The following is a 16832-nucleotide window of genomic DNA, read 5'->3' on the forward strand; positions in this document are numbered from 1 at the left end:
CCCCCCACCTTCGCAGACGCTCTGCGCACACCTCCCAAAAATTGTGACCACCGCAGAAGCCTCGCAGACAGCGTCGCAGACAAGAGGGCTCTGATTGGTCCACTCTACATCCGCTGTACACGCACTTCCGCTTCCCTATTTTCCCGGTTTGTTTTGTTTTCACGACCGCCATTTTTAAAAACACAAGCGAAGATGGAGCAGCACAAAGAGCAGTTGATCGAGGAAGTGAGGAAGTACGTACATCTATACGACTCCAGTTCTAGTCATTATAAGTAACCGGAGGATAAACACTCCACTAACCACACCCACCAACTACTCCTAGCGATTTCGCGACTTCGCGCCCCCTTGCGTTGTGGCAGTGAATAACATCGCGCACGCCTATTACTCCCTGCTCAACGATAAATTACAACTGTCTGCGAAAAGCTATCTGCGAAAGCCTTGTCGCAAGAGCATGCAGAGGCCTTAACCACTACACCACCGTGCCGCCCCCACAGAATACATGCAACTACAAAACTTAAATACCACTTATTGAATGTATTCCTTCCAACAGACAAAAAGAAAAAAGAAAAAAAATGTGTTGGCCAAAAACAGGTTTCATCCTGATCATGCACGTGTTCTCCAGTTTTAAAAGCACTGTTATGGAAACAGCCTTCATTTACAGTACAACTATAAGTATGCAGACTGAAGTATAGAATAAACAATTACAGTCTGAAAATAAACCCATAGTTGAATGAGTATGGATTGTTTATTGCACTCAAAGCTCTTTTTCCGCTTCCTGTCATTCCCCTCTCATTCTCAGTCCATTTTTGGAGTCAAATGGAGACTGCTTGTTTTTCTCATTTCAGTGCAGAACTCATATTCCTCCTTCACTATCCCCCCCTCCTTCTCTTTCTCCATCTAGGTCCTTCTCGTGCTCTTTCCCCTCCTTCTAGTCTTGTCAGCAAGTTTCACTGTTATACTGAATATATTTGTGAACTTTAGCTATGAAGAACGGCACGGTGGTGTAGTGGTTAGCACTGTCACCTCACAGCGAGAAGGTTCTGGGTTTGAGCCCAGCAGCCGACGGGGGTCTTTCTGTGTGGAGTTTGCATGTTCTCCCCGTGTCTGCGTGGGTTTCCTCCGGGTTCCCCCACATTCCAAAGACATGCAGGTTAGGCTAATTGGCGGCTCTAAATTGACTGTAGGTGCGAATGGTTGTTTGTCTCTCTTGGCCCTTTTCCACTACCCTTTTTCAGCTCACTTCAGCTCATTTCAGCCCGACACGGCTCGCGTTTCGACTACCTCAGAACAGCACGACTCAGCTCGCTTCAGCCCTACTCAGCACCCAAAACTCGCACGGTTTTGGAGTGGGGCTGAAGCGAGCCAAACCGAGCCGAGTGGGGCTAGGGGCGTGAGGAGACACTCCCCTGTGCACTGATTGGTGAGGAGGAGTGCCCTCACATGCCCACACACGCCCCGCGAGCACGCTGGGATCTGTAAACACCGTAAACCCGGAAGAAGAATAATTACGAATTACGAGAATTATGAAGCCTTATGCGCCTCGCCTCATCTATACACTCTTGCCAGTATCTGTTGGCGTTGTCGGTGACAACAAGCCAAAGCACCAAGACCAGCAACACGAACGACTCCATGTCCTCCATGTTTATTGTTTACTATCCGGGTCGTGAGACTACCGCTTAAAAGGTCACTGATGTCACTGTTTGCGCCGCCTAACGACATCACGTGACGTCCACCCACTTTCTCTAACTCCACCCAATGTGTCCACCCACTTCCAGCCAGCACGGTTCAGCGCAGTTGTAGTCGAAATGCAACTCCAACAGCCCCACTCAGCTCGACTCAGCCCAACTCAGCCGCGTTGGTAGTGGAAAAGCGGCATATGTGTCAGCCCTGCAATGACCTGGTGACTTGTCCAAGGTGTACCCCGCCTCTCGCCCATAGTCCGCTGGGATAGGCTTCAGCTTGTCTGCGACCCTGTACAGGATAAGCGGTTACGGATAATAGATGGACCTGTCCCCCCCATCCAAAAAAATTGTTTTAGTGCATGGCTACTCAGAATTGTGACTTGATTTTGTATTGCAGATACCGAGATATGCCTGCTGTTATTTAATTAATAAGGTTTAAAAAATAAACAAAATAAATCGTTATGTGGGATTGAGCTGAAAAGTTTACAGTATAAATTTATATTTAATAGTAGGTTCTTGCTTAGGTTTTTTCGCTCATGACACAAATGCAGTGAAAAGCAATCTGGGCGAGTCCTGTTGGATTTTAATAGGGTGCCGGAACTTCATGCATTGACATAATAACATACTGTATTCCCGGACTGCATCATAGACTACATGTAAAGGGTGTGCGCCATCCTTTTATGTTTATGGCATCATTAACACACATGCTCACAAGCCAAAATGATAAGATGGTGTAACAGGCTTACTGCGTACACTCACATGTTGGCTGTCCAGCTACTGCTCATATTCATTAATAGGGTATCCCTGTACTCACTATACCCTGTGTATGTACATGGGACACGTGCCATTTTAGGAGCTCAGATTGCAGTTACTGACCTTGTATTATAGACATGCAACTCTTGCAGGCTTTGTTGATAGTTATCTTGGTATTAAGCTCCGTCTTAAGTGGCCACTTACATTCCCTCAGTTTACCTGGGTATGTTCGCTGTCTTATACGTACATTGAATGTCGTGAGCAGGAGCTCAGATTGCAGTTGCTAAAACAGTAATAATTTATTGATATAAGGTGTTTTGTGGTCAGTGTACAACACTGTAGTGTGTCATGTGGTAATGCATTCTATGACAAAGCAACTTTAATAAATTTTACCATATATCAGTTGTAATTATGTTCTGTGCATATACCTGCTGTGGCACGGTAGTGTGGTGGTTAGCCTCACAGCAAGAAGTTCCTGGGTTCAAACCCAGTGGCCAGCGAGGGCCTTTCTGTGTGGAGTTTGCATGTTCTCCCCGTGTCTGTGTGGGTTTCCTCCGGGTGCTCTGGTTTCCCCCACAGTCCAAAGACATGTAGGTTAGGCTAATTGGTGGCTCTAAATTGACTGTAGGTGTGAGTGTGAATGGTTGTTTGTCTCTATGTGTCAGCCCTGTGATGATCTGGCGACTTGCCCAGGGTGTACCCCGCCTCTTGCTCATAGTTAGCTGGGATAGGCTCCAGCTTGCCTGTGACCTTGTAGAACAGGATAAGCGGTTACAGATAATGGATGGATGCATATACCTGCAACTCTGGCAATATCATTTTCAGTGACGAATAAAATGGATTTGAAAGTTCCTACTTTTAAAACATTTTTGATATGGTCATTTTCTTTCAGAGATTTCATTTACAACATGTCTCTGACAGCTCAAAATGCATCTCCAGGCATTTAAAAAAAACTGCAGCGCTTTGGCGGCCCCCAGACGCACGGCCTTACTGGGTTGATACCCCCCCACACACACATTTTCCTGGATCTGCCCCTGAAGACCTTGAAGACCTTGTTGTTCATGAGTCTTAATATTATGATAGTATCCAGACAGGGGCTACAGAGGAATGCAAAATTAAATGCACTTTACAGCAGATAAAAATCCAGTTTCTTGACCACATCAGGAGGCCTGAATCACATTTTACCAGATGTTCTATAAATGTAAATGCATGTGGTTAAAGTCTTATCAGGATACATTTGTTATACAAGTTTGGCCATGTGTGTATTTATAAAATTACTGGATATTTCATAGTCCAGAGGAATGAGTAGTAAATTAATGCTGGTGAATAGATACTGTGCAGCATGGGTTCTCAACCTTTTCTACTTCGAGGCCCACCTGTTCATACTTGTAATGAGTCGGGCCCATTAAAAAAGATCCCCAATTATTTTGGCTCATCTATTCTATTAGAATCTAATAATCTACCGTAAAGTGGATTAATGGGCTGCAACATCACTCCCTGTTACAGATGGGAGCCCAGGAATTTAATAAGTGCAATAAAAACAAACTGTTTTAATTGTATTGTATTTAAAACTGTATGGATGTGCCAGAAGCCAACATAAAACCATGCATGCAAGGCATTCTCACTCAAAACGGATTAATGATCCAAAAGTAGAGTCTGGGCGATTAACACAAGAACCATGTTTGTGTACAGCAAACAAGCAAGTTATTAAAACCAAGAAGTACACTCAAAAGAAGTGGATATAGAACCCACTCAATGGGATTAGATCCTTACACGTGAACAAAGAAGGATTTTTCCTATGAGTTGGAAAATTATCCATCCGTTGAGTTCCCCGACATCTCAAACTACCTGGTGCTGCAGACATCGTTCTACACGGACAAACAGACGAAAACCTGGAAGAGCATGGAGCAGTACAACTTTTTATATGTGGCTTGGTTAAAGATCTGGGGATCAGGACACTACAAGATAGACGGCGGTAGACGGATCTAAGTGCAAGAAGAGTGTTTATTAGCAGGCGTGATATTTAAGCCGTCAAGTTTATTTTTATAGCGCTTTTAACAATAGACATTGTCGCAAAGCAGCTTTACAGAAAATTAAAGGCTTTAAACATGAGCTAATTCTATCCCTAATTTATCCCTATTTTTATCCGTAATCTATCCCCAATGAGCAAGCCTGTGGCGACGGTGGCAAGGAAAAACTCCCTCAGACGACATGAGAAAGAAACCTCGAGAGGAACCAGACTCAAAAGGGAACCCATCCTCATTTGGGTGATAACAGACAATGTGATTATAAATAACTTGCTTCTATAACAGTGTCCTATATAGTCATAAAGTATAACTGTGAAACCAGGAAATTCTTTATAGTTTTAACATGAAGTCTGTTTTGTTGAAGTTATAAACTGTTCATTGATGGAGACTTGAGTGTAAAACTGTTCATGACAACTGCAGTCCTGAAGTTAGCAAGTCGACTGTAGTCCTCAGATTTAAATGCATTACTGTACCGGTAAGTGTCCAGAGCCATCTTCCAAGTGTTTATTTTTTTTAACAAAATTAAAACGAAAAGCAGAATATTTAAACAGAATTATAAACATGGCTAGAAACAAATGTGACAGTGATAATGCTTTGCAAAGCCTCTGTGAAAACAGCTTCCGTATTTGTGTGTGCTGATTTGTGCTCAAATCAGCGTCAGGTGTTCCCCATAATGACTGGGTCCCAAGCGTGCGTACAACGCACTCCTTGAGCGCATGCGGCCGCTCGAGCTGCGCCAGACTCAAGTGCACAAAGGCGCGACAGTCAAGTGTTCACGTACTGTGTGACCACAATTTTTAGCTCACGTGTACAGTATATCGCCATCAAAATGCCTCATTTTCGTTGATAACCCATCACAAAGCATCGCAAGCTGGAGTGTGACCGTAGTTTAATGAGGCAGATGTGACGTCAGATGCAACCCAGCAATTGTACCCTACTACGAATCAAAATTAACTTCAACTTGAAAAAATCAACTAGATAGCGCTTCGCTAACGGGCCACGGCCCAGTGGTTGAGAAACACTGCTATATAGGATTCGATGAGAATTGTCTGAGCATTTGTCAGAAATGCGGGATGAAACCTGTTAATAACGTACAGGCAATGTATTGGAAAATGGAAATATATAGCGGATATTACACGGTTATGCAAAGATATGAAGTTTATCTTTGAGTGGTGAATATATTCATGAGTCAGTCAGCAAACAAGTGAAAATATTTTCAGCACAGGAAGATAAGCTTCATATCTTCGCGCCACCGTGTAATGTTCTTTTTATATTATATGAACATATCCACAAAAAAAAATGCACAAGTTAATTAAAAGAATTTTAATCTTGAACCGGTTCACCATTTTGACAATGGACTTCCAGTCAGCGGGAAAACACTGGGAGTGACATCATCGGAGTGAAATATCGGGAAATATGTCACTCAGATCCGCGATGTATTTCATATGAAAAATGCAAGTTTTTCAACACAAGAAAGTTAACTTCATATCTTCCAGCCAATGTGTGATTTTCTTTTTAGTATATCAACACATTCACAAACAAAAAGTACCCAAATTTATCAAAACAATTCATCGCAAGTAACATGTAGAGATTTATGTCACGGTTTTTGTTCTCCATGTCCCAGATGTAGCTTGTATGAAAAATACGAGTGGCTTATTTCCCAGTAAAACATTAATGTCCATATAATATATACTCGTAGTTATTGCCTGTGAACCTGATTTCCTCTGAATGTCCCAGTAGAGAGTTGAGTGGACACATGTGATATACAGTTAGGTCCATAAATATTTGGACAGAGACAACATTTTTCTAATTTTGATTCTATACATTACCACCATGGATTTTGAACAAAACAATTCAGATGCAGTTGAAGTTCAGACTTTCAGCTTTAATTCAGTGGGTTGAACAAAATGATTGCATAAAAATGTGAGGAACTAAAGCATTTTTTAAACACAATCCCTTCATTTCAGGGGCTCAAAAGTAATTGGACAAATTAAATAATTGTAAATAAAATGTTCATTTCTAATACTTGGTTGAAACCCCTTTATTGGCAATGACTGCCTGAAGTCTTGAACTCATGGACATCACCAGACACTGTGGTTCCTCCTTTTTAATGCTCTGCCAGGCCTTTACTGCAGCGGTTTTCAGTTGCTGTTTGTTTGTGGGCCTTTCTGTCTGAAGTTTAGTCTTTAACAAGTGAAATGCATGCTCAATTGGGTTGAGATCAGGTGACTGACTTGGCCATTCAAGAATATTCCACTTCTTTGCTTTAATAAACTCCTGGGTTGCTTTGGCTTTATGTTTTGGGTCACTGCCCATCTGTATTATGAAACGCCGACCAATCAGTTTGGCTGCATTTGGCTGGATTTGAGCACACAGTATGTCTCTGAATACCTCAGAATTCATCCGGCTGCTTCTGTCCTGTGTCACATCATCAATAAACACTAGTGACCCAGTGCCACTGGCAGCCATGCGTGTCCAAGCCATCACACTGCCTCCGCCGTGTTTTACAGATGATGTGGTATGCTTTGGATCATGAGCTGTACCACGCCTTCGCCATACTTTTTTCTTTCCATCATTCTGGTAGAGGTTGATCTTGGTTTCATCTGTCCAAAGAATGTTCTTCCAGAACTGTGCTGGCTTTTTTAGATGTTTTTTAGCAAAGTCCAATCTAGCCTTTTTATTTTTGAGGCTTATGAGTGGCTTGCACCGTGCAGTGAACCCTCTGTATTTACTTTAATGCAGTCTTCTCTTTATGGTAGATTTGGATATTGATACACCTACCTCCTGGAGAGTGTTGTTCACTTTGGTTGGCTGTTGTGAAGGGGTTTCTCTTCACCATGGAAATTATTCTGCGATCATCCACTACTGTTGTCTGTGAGTGTCCAGGTCTTTTTGCATTGATGAGTTCACCAGTGCTTTCTTTCTTTCTCAGGATGTACCAAACTGTAGATTTTGCCACTCCTAATATTGTAGCAATTTCTCGGATGGGTTTTTTCTGTTTTTGCAGCTTAAGGATGGCTTGTTTCACCTGCATGGAGAGCTCCTTTGACCGCATATTTTCTTCACAGCAAAATCTTCCAAATGCAAGCACCACACCTCAAATCAACTCCAGGCCTTTTATCTGCTTAATTGAGAATGACATAACGAAGGAATTGCCCACACCTGCCCATGAAATAGCCTTTGAGTCAATTGTCCAATTACTTTTGGTCCCTTTAAAAACAGGGTGGCACATGTTAAGGAGCTGAAACTCCTAAACCCTTCATCCAGTTTTAATGTGGATAGCCTCAGATGAAAGCTGAAAGTCTGGACTTTATGTCCATGTCCATTATATAACTATAACTTGAATATGTTTCAGTAAACAGGTAAAAAAACAAAATTTGTGTCAGTATCCAAATGGACTTAACTGTATATGTTTTCACTGTGTTCTGTCAAAATTACATAAATCTCTTCCCGCGTCTCCTCAGTGACGCAGACTCGGCTCTAGTGGAAGTCTCCGGTGAGGAGCGCTGATTGCGAGGCCCCGTACAATCGAAACTCTCAGGCAAGTCGGGGAGGGGATTCCCCGCCGAGGCTGCTTGTAGTGTGTTAGCGTGAGCATGTAGCCTATGGAAAATGATAGTGTCTTGGATTAGCACAGTGTGTTAGCATGAGCATGTAGCCTATGGGAAATTAACCATTTGGGGTCGAGAGCTTCACCGGCGAAGCTTGGCAGGTTTAGAATGAGTAGGCCATGTATTTAGATAAATATCTTTATGAGTTTTTTTTATCATACAAGCATGATTAAACATATTGACTGAAACTTTATACTTTACACCTTCCTATGTGCCCACTGCCAAATAATTTTATATTTTTTTAAATTACCTAAATTAGATGAAACATAAAACTTGTAACCTTACTCAGTCACACCGGAGTTGGAGCACTGAGCATGCACTTGCATATTCATAAAAGACTATTCACATGGTAACGGCATCATAATCACTTTCACTCTTTCGCTTTCAACTGGTTTCTCTTTCGTGGTGGGAACACCCACCGTAAACAGGATAAAATCTGTCAGACATAGTTCAGGCTATTTGGAGGTAAAATTTGTTGCGAGATGGCACGCAGATTTTATGCGCTTTGGATGATTCAGGACAGTGATTCAATTCAATCTTGAGAACTGCGACACTGATGATGAGCCGTGCCTTTTTTTTTTTTTTTACTTTGACTCGATCCAGCTGAAGATCAACTCGAGTAAGTGTAAATATTTCTTCTATTTATAATGAGCAGATCGGTTGAAATGCATGCGCTGTAGTCTATGCACAGGAAAAATGACTGAGCAATTTTTCCAGAGTTAAAAGTATTTTCCTCAAAAATACTTAACCTTGCTCTATTTTGAGGTTAGAGAGTAAAATTTGGAGTTGGAGTGGGAGCAAAATTACAGAGTAATTGTGTAACAGAATTGGTTGTGGCTCTGAACTGAGTAAAATAGTACAAGAGTTAATTTCAAGACTCACTGAATAGAGTCAAATACCAAAATAGAGTCAAATACCAGATAAATGAAGCTGTTGTAAAAAGCAGTTTTATAACTGTGTTGGAATATGTGAAAAAAACATTACCTTACCCATTGTGATTTGACCTGATGGGATTAAGAGTTGGCAGTGGGAGGGGTTTTCACTCTTCTCATTGAATGGAATGGAAATTTTTACCCTTCTCATTGAATACCCCTCCCACTGCCAACCCTTTATCCCAAAACAACAGGACATACATTTTTTGATGACCAATTAATTGTCTAAGTCAGTGGAGCAGACTTAAGTTTTTGTGCTTGATACACTCCTAAGACTGAACAGAATCACCTCAAGTGACCAAAATGGTTCATCACAATAGGTAAGGTCATGTTTTTTCACACATTCCAACACAGTTCTAAAACTGTTTTTTACAACATCTTTATTTATCTGTTATTTTTTTAAGTACAATCATGACATACATACTACATAGATATTATTGTAGCTGAACTTGTGCTAGGGCAGCACGGTGGTGTAGTGGTTAGCACTGTTGCCTCACAGCAAGTAGGTTCTGGGTTCGTGGCCAGCAAGGATGCGTTATCCTAATGGGCTTCATGGGCAGCTACCCAGGGCCTTGGCCACTAGGGGGCCTCGGAGGTAGTGAGATCGGAAATATGAAACAATATTTTCAGAAGTTTTGATCATATTGATAACATTTTTGATGCATTTCGCCACCCGTAAGGAAGCCCACCTTGTCCCGTCGCATAAATCACCTGTCACTGTCAATATGATCACTGTCCACCATGTCTTCACACGCTACGCCAGCTTGAGTTCAATGATTTAATTAATGACTTCGCTTTCCAGAAAAGTAGGAAAGTGCCCTTGTAAGTTGACCCATGGCTGTCAAACTGAATGCACAAAGCTGTGTGCCACTGCTGTTTGGGACATTACGCGTGTGAAAGGATGAAATGTTTCACATAGCCTAACATTTTGAGATTTATTTCTGAGAAGCAAGATATTTTCTTTCTTTGTTATTGCTCTTTGTTTTCACAAGTTAAAAGTCGCCTGGATTCCAAAATGAAAACGAACGGTTATATACCAAATGAATGTTCTTGTTCTGAATACTAAAGAAACTGTTGTAGGCCTCGGTTATGTTCTTGACATGTTGTTCATTGACTCACTCATTCAAAGGCTTCTTGAGGCTAAACTTTAGTTAACCAGACTTGTTAACCGTGATGTCTGATGGATTTTTTTCACCATGCAATTGCCTATTTCACCATTGCTTTTTCTCGATTAAATAGGTGTTGATGGATATAAAGTTTTATCGTTCAATAGTATTTCTAATTGTGCCACTGTCATTACAGTATTTAAGTTTCTGTGTCTAGTTCGACAGGCACGTCTGAGGGGGTGAATTTGCTGAGCGCAGTTGACAACAGGCGGGGGTGGGGCCTCGGGGGGGTGTCTGCCCAGGGCCTCGGCAAGGGTTAACGCAGCCCTGGTGGCCAGTGAGGGCCTTTCTGTGTGGAGTTTGCATGTTCTTCCCGTGTCTGCGTGGGTTTCCTCTGGGTGCTCCGGTTTTCCCCACAGTCCAAAGACATGTAGGTTAGGCTAATTGGTTGCTCTAAATTGACCATAGGTCTGAGTGTGAGTGTGAATGGTTGTGTGTCTATGTGTCAGCCCTGTGATGATCTGGCGACTTGTCCAGGGTGTACCCCACCTCTCACCCATAGTCAGCTGGGATAGGCTCCAGCTTGCCTGCGACCCTGTAGAACAGGATAAGCGGCTACAGATAATGGATGTATGGATGGATGAACTTGTGCTGAATCCAAAAAAGTCATATGACTTTGAAAATACTGCTTAAATTTGTTGAAACTAACAACAAAATCAGAGCATACCAAAATCATTAGAGTGCCAGAAAATACCCATAGACCCCAGAGGGTTAATAGTGTGTTGGATTAGCACTAATCCCATGTTTTGGAAAATCGAAAATGTTGTCTTGGGCCGCTCTGGGGTGTCACCAATCCATGTGCAAAGTATGGAGTATGTATGTTCAGCCGTGTCAATTTGCATAGGTGAACAGACAGACAGACAGACAGACAGCCTTCCTTAAGTAGTATAGATGATATATTTTTAATACTGGTATGATCAGTACCGAATTCCTGCCATATCATGTTGGAAAAATATTTGACCCTCTCAGATTTGAAGTGCCTGTGTTCTAGAACTTATTTACGCGAATCAGGCACCTCATCTCATCTCATCTCATTATCTCTAGCCGCTTTATCCTTCTACAGGGTCGCAGGCAAGCTGGAGCCTATCCCAGCTGACTACGGGCAAGAGGCGGGGTACACCCTGGACAAGTCGCCAGGTCATCACAGGGCTGACACATAGACACAGACAACCATTCACACTCACATTCACACCTACGGTCAATTTAGAGTCACCAGTTAACCTAACCTGCATGTCTTTGGACTGTGGGGGAAACCGGAGCACCCGGAGGAAACCCACGCAGACACGGGGAGAACATGCAAACTCCGCACAGAAAGGCCCTCGCCGGCCCCGGGGCTCGAACCCAGGACCTTCTTGCTGTGAGGCGACAGCGCTAACCACTACACCACCGTGAATCAGGCACCTCTGTAAATAAAATATTAAATGATAAAATCATTGTACCAAATAATCAGACATTATGTATGACCTCTATTCCAAAAATACAGTTGGATCATTTCCATGACGACTAACTGGTAACTAGTAATCATAATGTACTTGAGTTATCAGTACATGCTCACAGATCATAGATATGGCAACAAAGTCAGTTGCATTTTTCCACCATTTTTTAAAGAAGTAAGCAAAAATATTGGGGCAGAATATTGCCCATTGCTCACAAAATTCATCTTTGTGAAGCATGTGCATTTTTGAGTTCCTAAAAGATAACACCTTGTGCTGATTTGATTACTTCCACTTGGGTGGATGTGTTACATCTTTTTGAAATTCTAGTAGCCCGTTTTTCTAAATTGCACCATCTACTATCTACCGGGCATTAAAAATGTGCAACCCCCCCCCAAAAAAAAAAATGTATCTCCACTAATCCTCTACAGTTCACACCTAGGTCATACCTATGCAATTAGTCTGGGTCTGTGTATCTTATGTGAAGCATTTGGAGTACTGTTGTGTCTGCTGTAGTATATGTTTTGGGACGTTTTCCTCTTCCTGTACACTTCCTGCATCACTTTTCCACTGGGGTTCTGGTTGCAATGATTGTTTAAAGGATGAGTGGAATTTTAAGGTAACACACCAGTATGTTGATATACTCTCTACTTCTCATCTCATCTCATCATCTCTAGCCGCTTTATCCTTCTACAGGGTCGCAGGCAAGCTGGAGCCTATCCCAGCTGACTACGGGCGAAAGGCGGGGTACACCCTGGACAAGTCGCCACGTCATCACAGGGCTGACACATAGACACAGACAACCATTCACACTCACATTCACACCTACGGTCAATTTAGAGTCACCAGTTAACCTAACCTGCATGTCTTTGGACTGTGGGGGAAACCGGAGCACCCGGAGGAAACCCACGCGGACACGGGGAGAACATGCAAACTCCACACAGAAAGGCCCTCGCCGGCCCCGGGGTTCGAACCCAGGACCTTCTTGCTGTGAGGCGACAGCGCTAACCACTACACCACCGTGCCGCCCTCTACTTATCATGTCTCTTTTAATTTTCTTGTGTTGTAGTGAGCAGAGTATTTGTCAAGCCCGTGCCTCTGTGATGGTCTACGATGACACCAGCAAGAAGTGGGTGCCCATCAAACCAGGCCAACAAGGCTTCAGTCGCATCAACATCTACCACAACACTGCCAACAACACCTTCCGTGTGGTGGGAGTTAAACTGCAAGATCAGCAGGTGAGTGCTTCTTGATCACAGGCTTGAATTCAGTTTGATCCTTTTAACAACAGAGATTGTCACAAAGCAGTTTCACAGAAATCCAATTGTAGCTCATAATGAACAAGCCAAAGTGACAGGGGCAAAGAAAAACTCCCTGAGATGGCATGAGTGCGAAACCCAGACTCTATAGGTAACCCATCTTCTTTTTGGTGAAAGCTGATGTGGGATTATAAATAATTACAGTATACAGGTGTAGAAATTTAAGTGTGTTGAATGAATGTTCAGTATGAGTCCCTGGAATGAGCACAGGATATTCTTTATGATTACAGTAGTACAGATGTACAGTATTCAGGTATTGGGCATAATTGTTTTTGAGAGGTGCAAATGATCTTTTACCCCTTTTCCACCAAATCAGTTCCAGGGCTGGTTCGGGGCCAGTGCTTAGTTTGGAACCGGGTTTTCTGTTTCCACTGACAAAGAACTGGCTCTGGGCCAGAAAAACCGGTTCCAGGGTAGCACCAGCTCTTTGCTGGGCTAGAGGAAAGAACTGCTTACGTCAACGGGGGGGCGGAGTTGTTAAGACCAACAACAATAGCAAGACCGCGAGCGGGCGCCATTTTTAAATAAGCGACGAGATATCATGGATGCAGTAAAGCAGCAGTCATCCATTATTGTTGTTGTTGTTGCTGCTGCTTCTTCTTCTTCTCTGTGTTGTTGTTGCTTTGATGTTCGCACCAAGGTTTATGCAAACGCAGCGACGTAACTGATGTATACAGTGACGTAATGATGTGGATCCCCTTAGCACCCCAAGCTATGGAAAAGCAAACTGGTTCTCAGCTGGTTTGCAAGTTGAACGAGTTGTGAACCAGCACCAGCACTGGCCCTGAACCAGCCCTGGAACTGATTTGGTGGAAAAGGGGTATGTATGGTATCCATGTGGACCAGAAGTTCTGATAGCAGAAGTTGAGCCACAAGGGGAGAAAAATAGAAACAGAAGTCAAGCATTAGGATAAATCAGGCAGCTCCAGAGGACAAGATGAGCCACAGCAGTATAAGTCTATCAGAATCTGGCAATGGCCTCACATTCATCATCATCATCAATGGTCCCTGTTAGTTTTGCCGATGGGGGACCCGTGTAGCCCTTTGGTGGCACTTCTTGTGTCTCTCTTCTGCCATAGACATCAGCCTGGCTTCACAGAGTTGCTTTCCCTCATAGAGCTGCAATTTCCAGGCCTGGTGGTCCAAGGAAGTTCTAAACCAGGACTGGCTGTCAAATCCAAAGATTTTGAGATCTTCCTTAGCGCAGTCTTTTCATCTCTTCCTTGGTCTTCCCCTAGAACGTATGTCCTGTCTCAATTCTCCAAACAGCAATTGCTTGGGAATTCTATTGTCATCCATCCGGGATACATGGCCGAGCCATTGGATCCTGTTACCTCTGAGAATGGTCTCTATACTTGTTGTTTTTGTTCATTTCAGCACTTCAGCGTTGGTCACACACTGCCACAAAACTGCATCAGTACAGTTTTATTTACTGATTTGCTCCCAGACTTGGACTAATTTGCTTCCAGACGTGTACAAGGCTGTTATGTTGAGCCTCATCAAATTAGAAATAGAAGATCTTTTCACAACAGGCCACATGAAAGCTGTGGCTGTTCATCTCAGAGACCCACCATGACCCTGATCAGGATAAAATAGTTATTGAAAGTGAGTGAGTGAGTGAGTAGATAAGACCTACACTGCTAATACTAATATTACTTCCTTTAAGTGGTTACATGGTGAATTACAATTTTTAAAACCATTAAGGTTTGGTATTAATTTTTAAGCTTATTTATAAACTTGGGGCGGCACGGTGGTGTAGTGGTTAGTGCTGTCGCCTCACAGCAAGAAGGTCCTGGGTTCGAGCCCCGGGGCCGGCGAGGGCCTTTCTGTGTGGAGTTTGCATGTTCTCCCCGTGTCCGCGTGGGTTTCCTCCGGGTGCTCCGGTTTCCCCCACAGTCCAAAGACATGCAGGTTAGGTTAACTGGTGACTCTAAATTGACCGTAGGTGTGAATGTGAGTGTGAATGGTTGTCTGTGTCTGTGTGTCAGCCCTGTGATGACCTGGCGACTTGTCCAGGGTGTACCCCGCCTTTCGCCCGTAGTCAGCTGGGATAGGCTCCAGCTTGCCTGCGACCCTGTAGAAGGATAAAGCGGCTAGAGATAATGAGATGAGATTTATAAACTTGATTTATTAGCTCATCCAGCCAACAGCTAATGACCTTGTGCCATCATGTGTTGTCCATCATCCGTCATCCATCCGGCACCATCCACATTTCACGAAAATTGCTTCTTCTGTCTCAGTACTTCACCAATTTTGATTCTTTCTGCCATGAAGGTAGGGGTACCTAAGTACCTAAGTATGACTTCTACCCAGATTTGCTTATTTAAAATTATTAATGAAGTTATGGACTAATTAAGCCTTAATGAGCAGTTCAACAAGAAATGCTTCTTCTCGGTCAATTCCTCACCGTTTTGGGTTCTTTCTGGCAAATAGGTAGATATTCCTGGGGTGTATATAGCTTCTACCTAAATTTGCATAATTGCAATTAATAATGAAGATATGGAGTAATTAAGCCCTAACAAGCAGTTTCCACACAAATCACTACTTCTCCCCCAATTCTTCACCAATTTTGATTCTTTCTGGGGCTGGAGTGAGCTACACCGTCATTGACAGTCTCGTTATAAACACATACAATACTAACAGCAAGCAACAACTAAATTAGGAGACTGATGGTTAAACACATGGTAAGAACTCTACACAGTACCTGATCAGTGTAGTGTAGTAGATTCATGATTATTTACCAGATTCCTCACCTTCCTGCTGACTTTCATTTCTTTTTCAGGTTGTCATTAACTACTCTATTGTAAAGGGGCTGAAGTATAATCAGGCCACTCCTACATTTCACCAATGGCGTGATGCCAGGCAGGTGTATGGACTCAACTTTGCCAGTAAGGAGGAGGCCACCACCTTCTCCAACGCCATGCTGTTTGCCCTCAATGTGCTCAGCAGCACCCAGGATGGAGGTGAGCCTATGTGGAGAGCAACACACAGGTTTACATCACCTTGTCTTCATAATTTTTTTAAGTAGGATATGTTCTTTGATTTGTTGGTTCTGGAACAGCATTTCTTTCAGCCGGTCACTTGATGTCATCGGTGTGTACAAAGGGCACCTTTCAAAGTCAAAGTCCCTCCCATGCCAGGATCTGGTCTTCCCAGGCGGTATCCTGTCCCAGTACTACCCAGTTCTTTGAGGCACATGGGTGTGGTGCCGATCTCCGTTTCTGTAGCCCTCGGCCTCTCGCTTATTATATAGCTAGGGTTATAGTGTGGGTCTGGTCCTCTGGTAACTGTGAGAGTTTGATTCCCTGCTTGCATCTGTATTGCAGTGTGTCTTGCCAGATGGCAGTCGGTACCATTTTTAAGATGGTCTTTGGTATGATCCAACCACGAGTAGATCTCCAGGTCAAGAGGCGGACACGCTAAGCACTAGTCCAACTCGCGGTCAAAGGGCACCTTTACGAGGTTGTAAATCATAGTTAATAGTAGGCCAGCTAGTTACTGCACTCTTTAGATAGCAGATTATAGCTCTGAATGCAAATAAGCAAGCTGATTTAAATGATGAAAACTGAAATACTTTTAATAAATGACAGATTTCGTTCAATATTTACAAGCCAATATGTGCAACTACACAATATCCTACTTGTCTGGAAAAGGGTGTGTTTTAGAAAGACTTTTTAAATGGTTTAGCTAATGTCAGCGAGCTACAAACTGAACTATGCCAATATTTCGGACCATATTTTCGAAAAATACTGTCAACTATCAGAGTATTTTCAAAAACTAAACATACAGAGCCACACAATTTCTGTTGCATCTGAATGCTGATCGATGCATCTGGAGTGAATAATCAGGTGTGAGAGGAGTCAGAGGTATACACTAGCCCCTTTTACACAGAGATCTTGCAATTTTACC

General features: G+C 42.9%; 1 protein-coding gene across 1 annotated transcript in view; it reads left to right on the top strand.

Annotated features, from left to right (window-relative positions):
• The window catches only part of evlb (Enah/Vasp-like b), a 168189-nt gene that overhangs the window by 90065 nt on the left and 61292 nt on the right, over nucleotides 1-16832 (top strand). Inside the window, exons 2-3 of the mRNA XM_060916104.1 lie at nucleotides 12674-12842; nucleotides 15706-15886. Of these exons, the coding sequence (XP_060772087.1) occupies nucleotides 12674-12842; nucleotides 15706-15886 (350 nt within the window). The remainder of the gene's footprint in view (nucleotides 1-12673; nucleotides 12843-15705; nucleotides 15887-16832) is intronic.

This window comes from Neoarius graeffei, chromosome 3 (assembly GCF_027579695.1).
Source record: "Neoarius graeffei isolate fNeoGra1 chromosome 3, fNeoGra1.pri, whole genome shotgun sequence".
Taxonomy (NCBI): domain Eukaryota; kingdom Metazoa; phylum Chordata; class Actinopteri; order Siluriformes; family Ariidae; genus Neoarius; species Neoarius graeffei.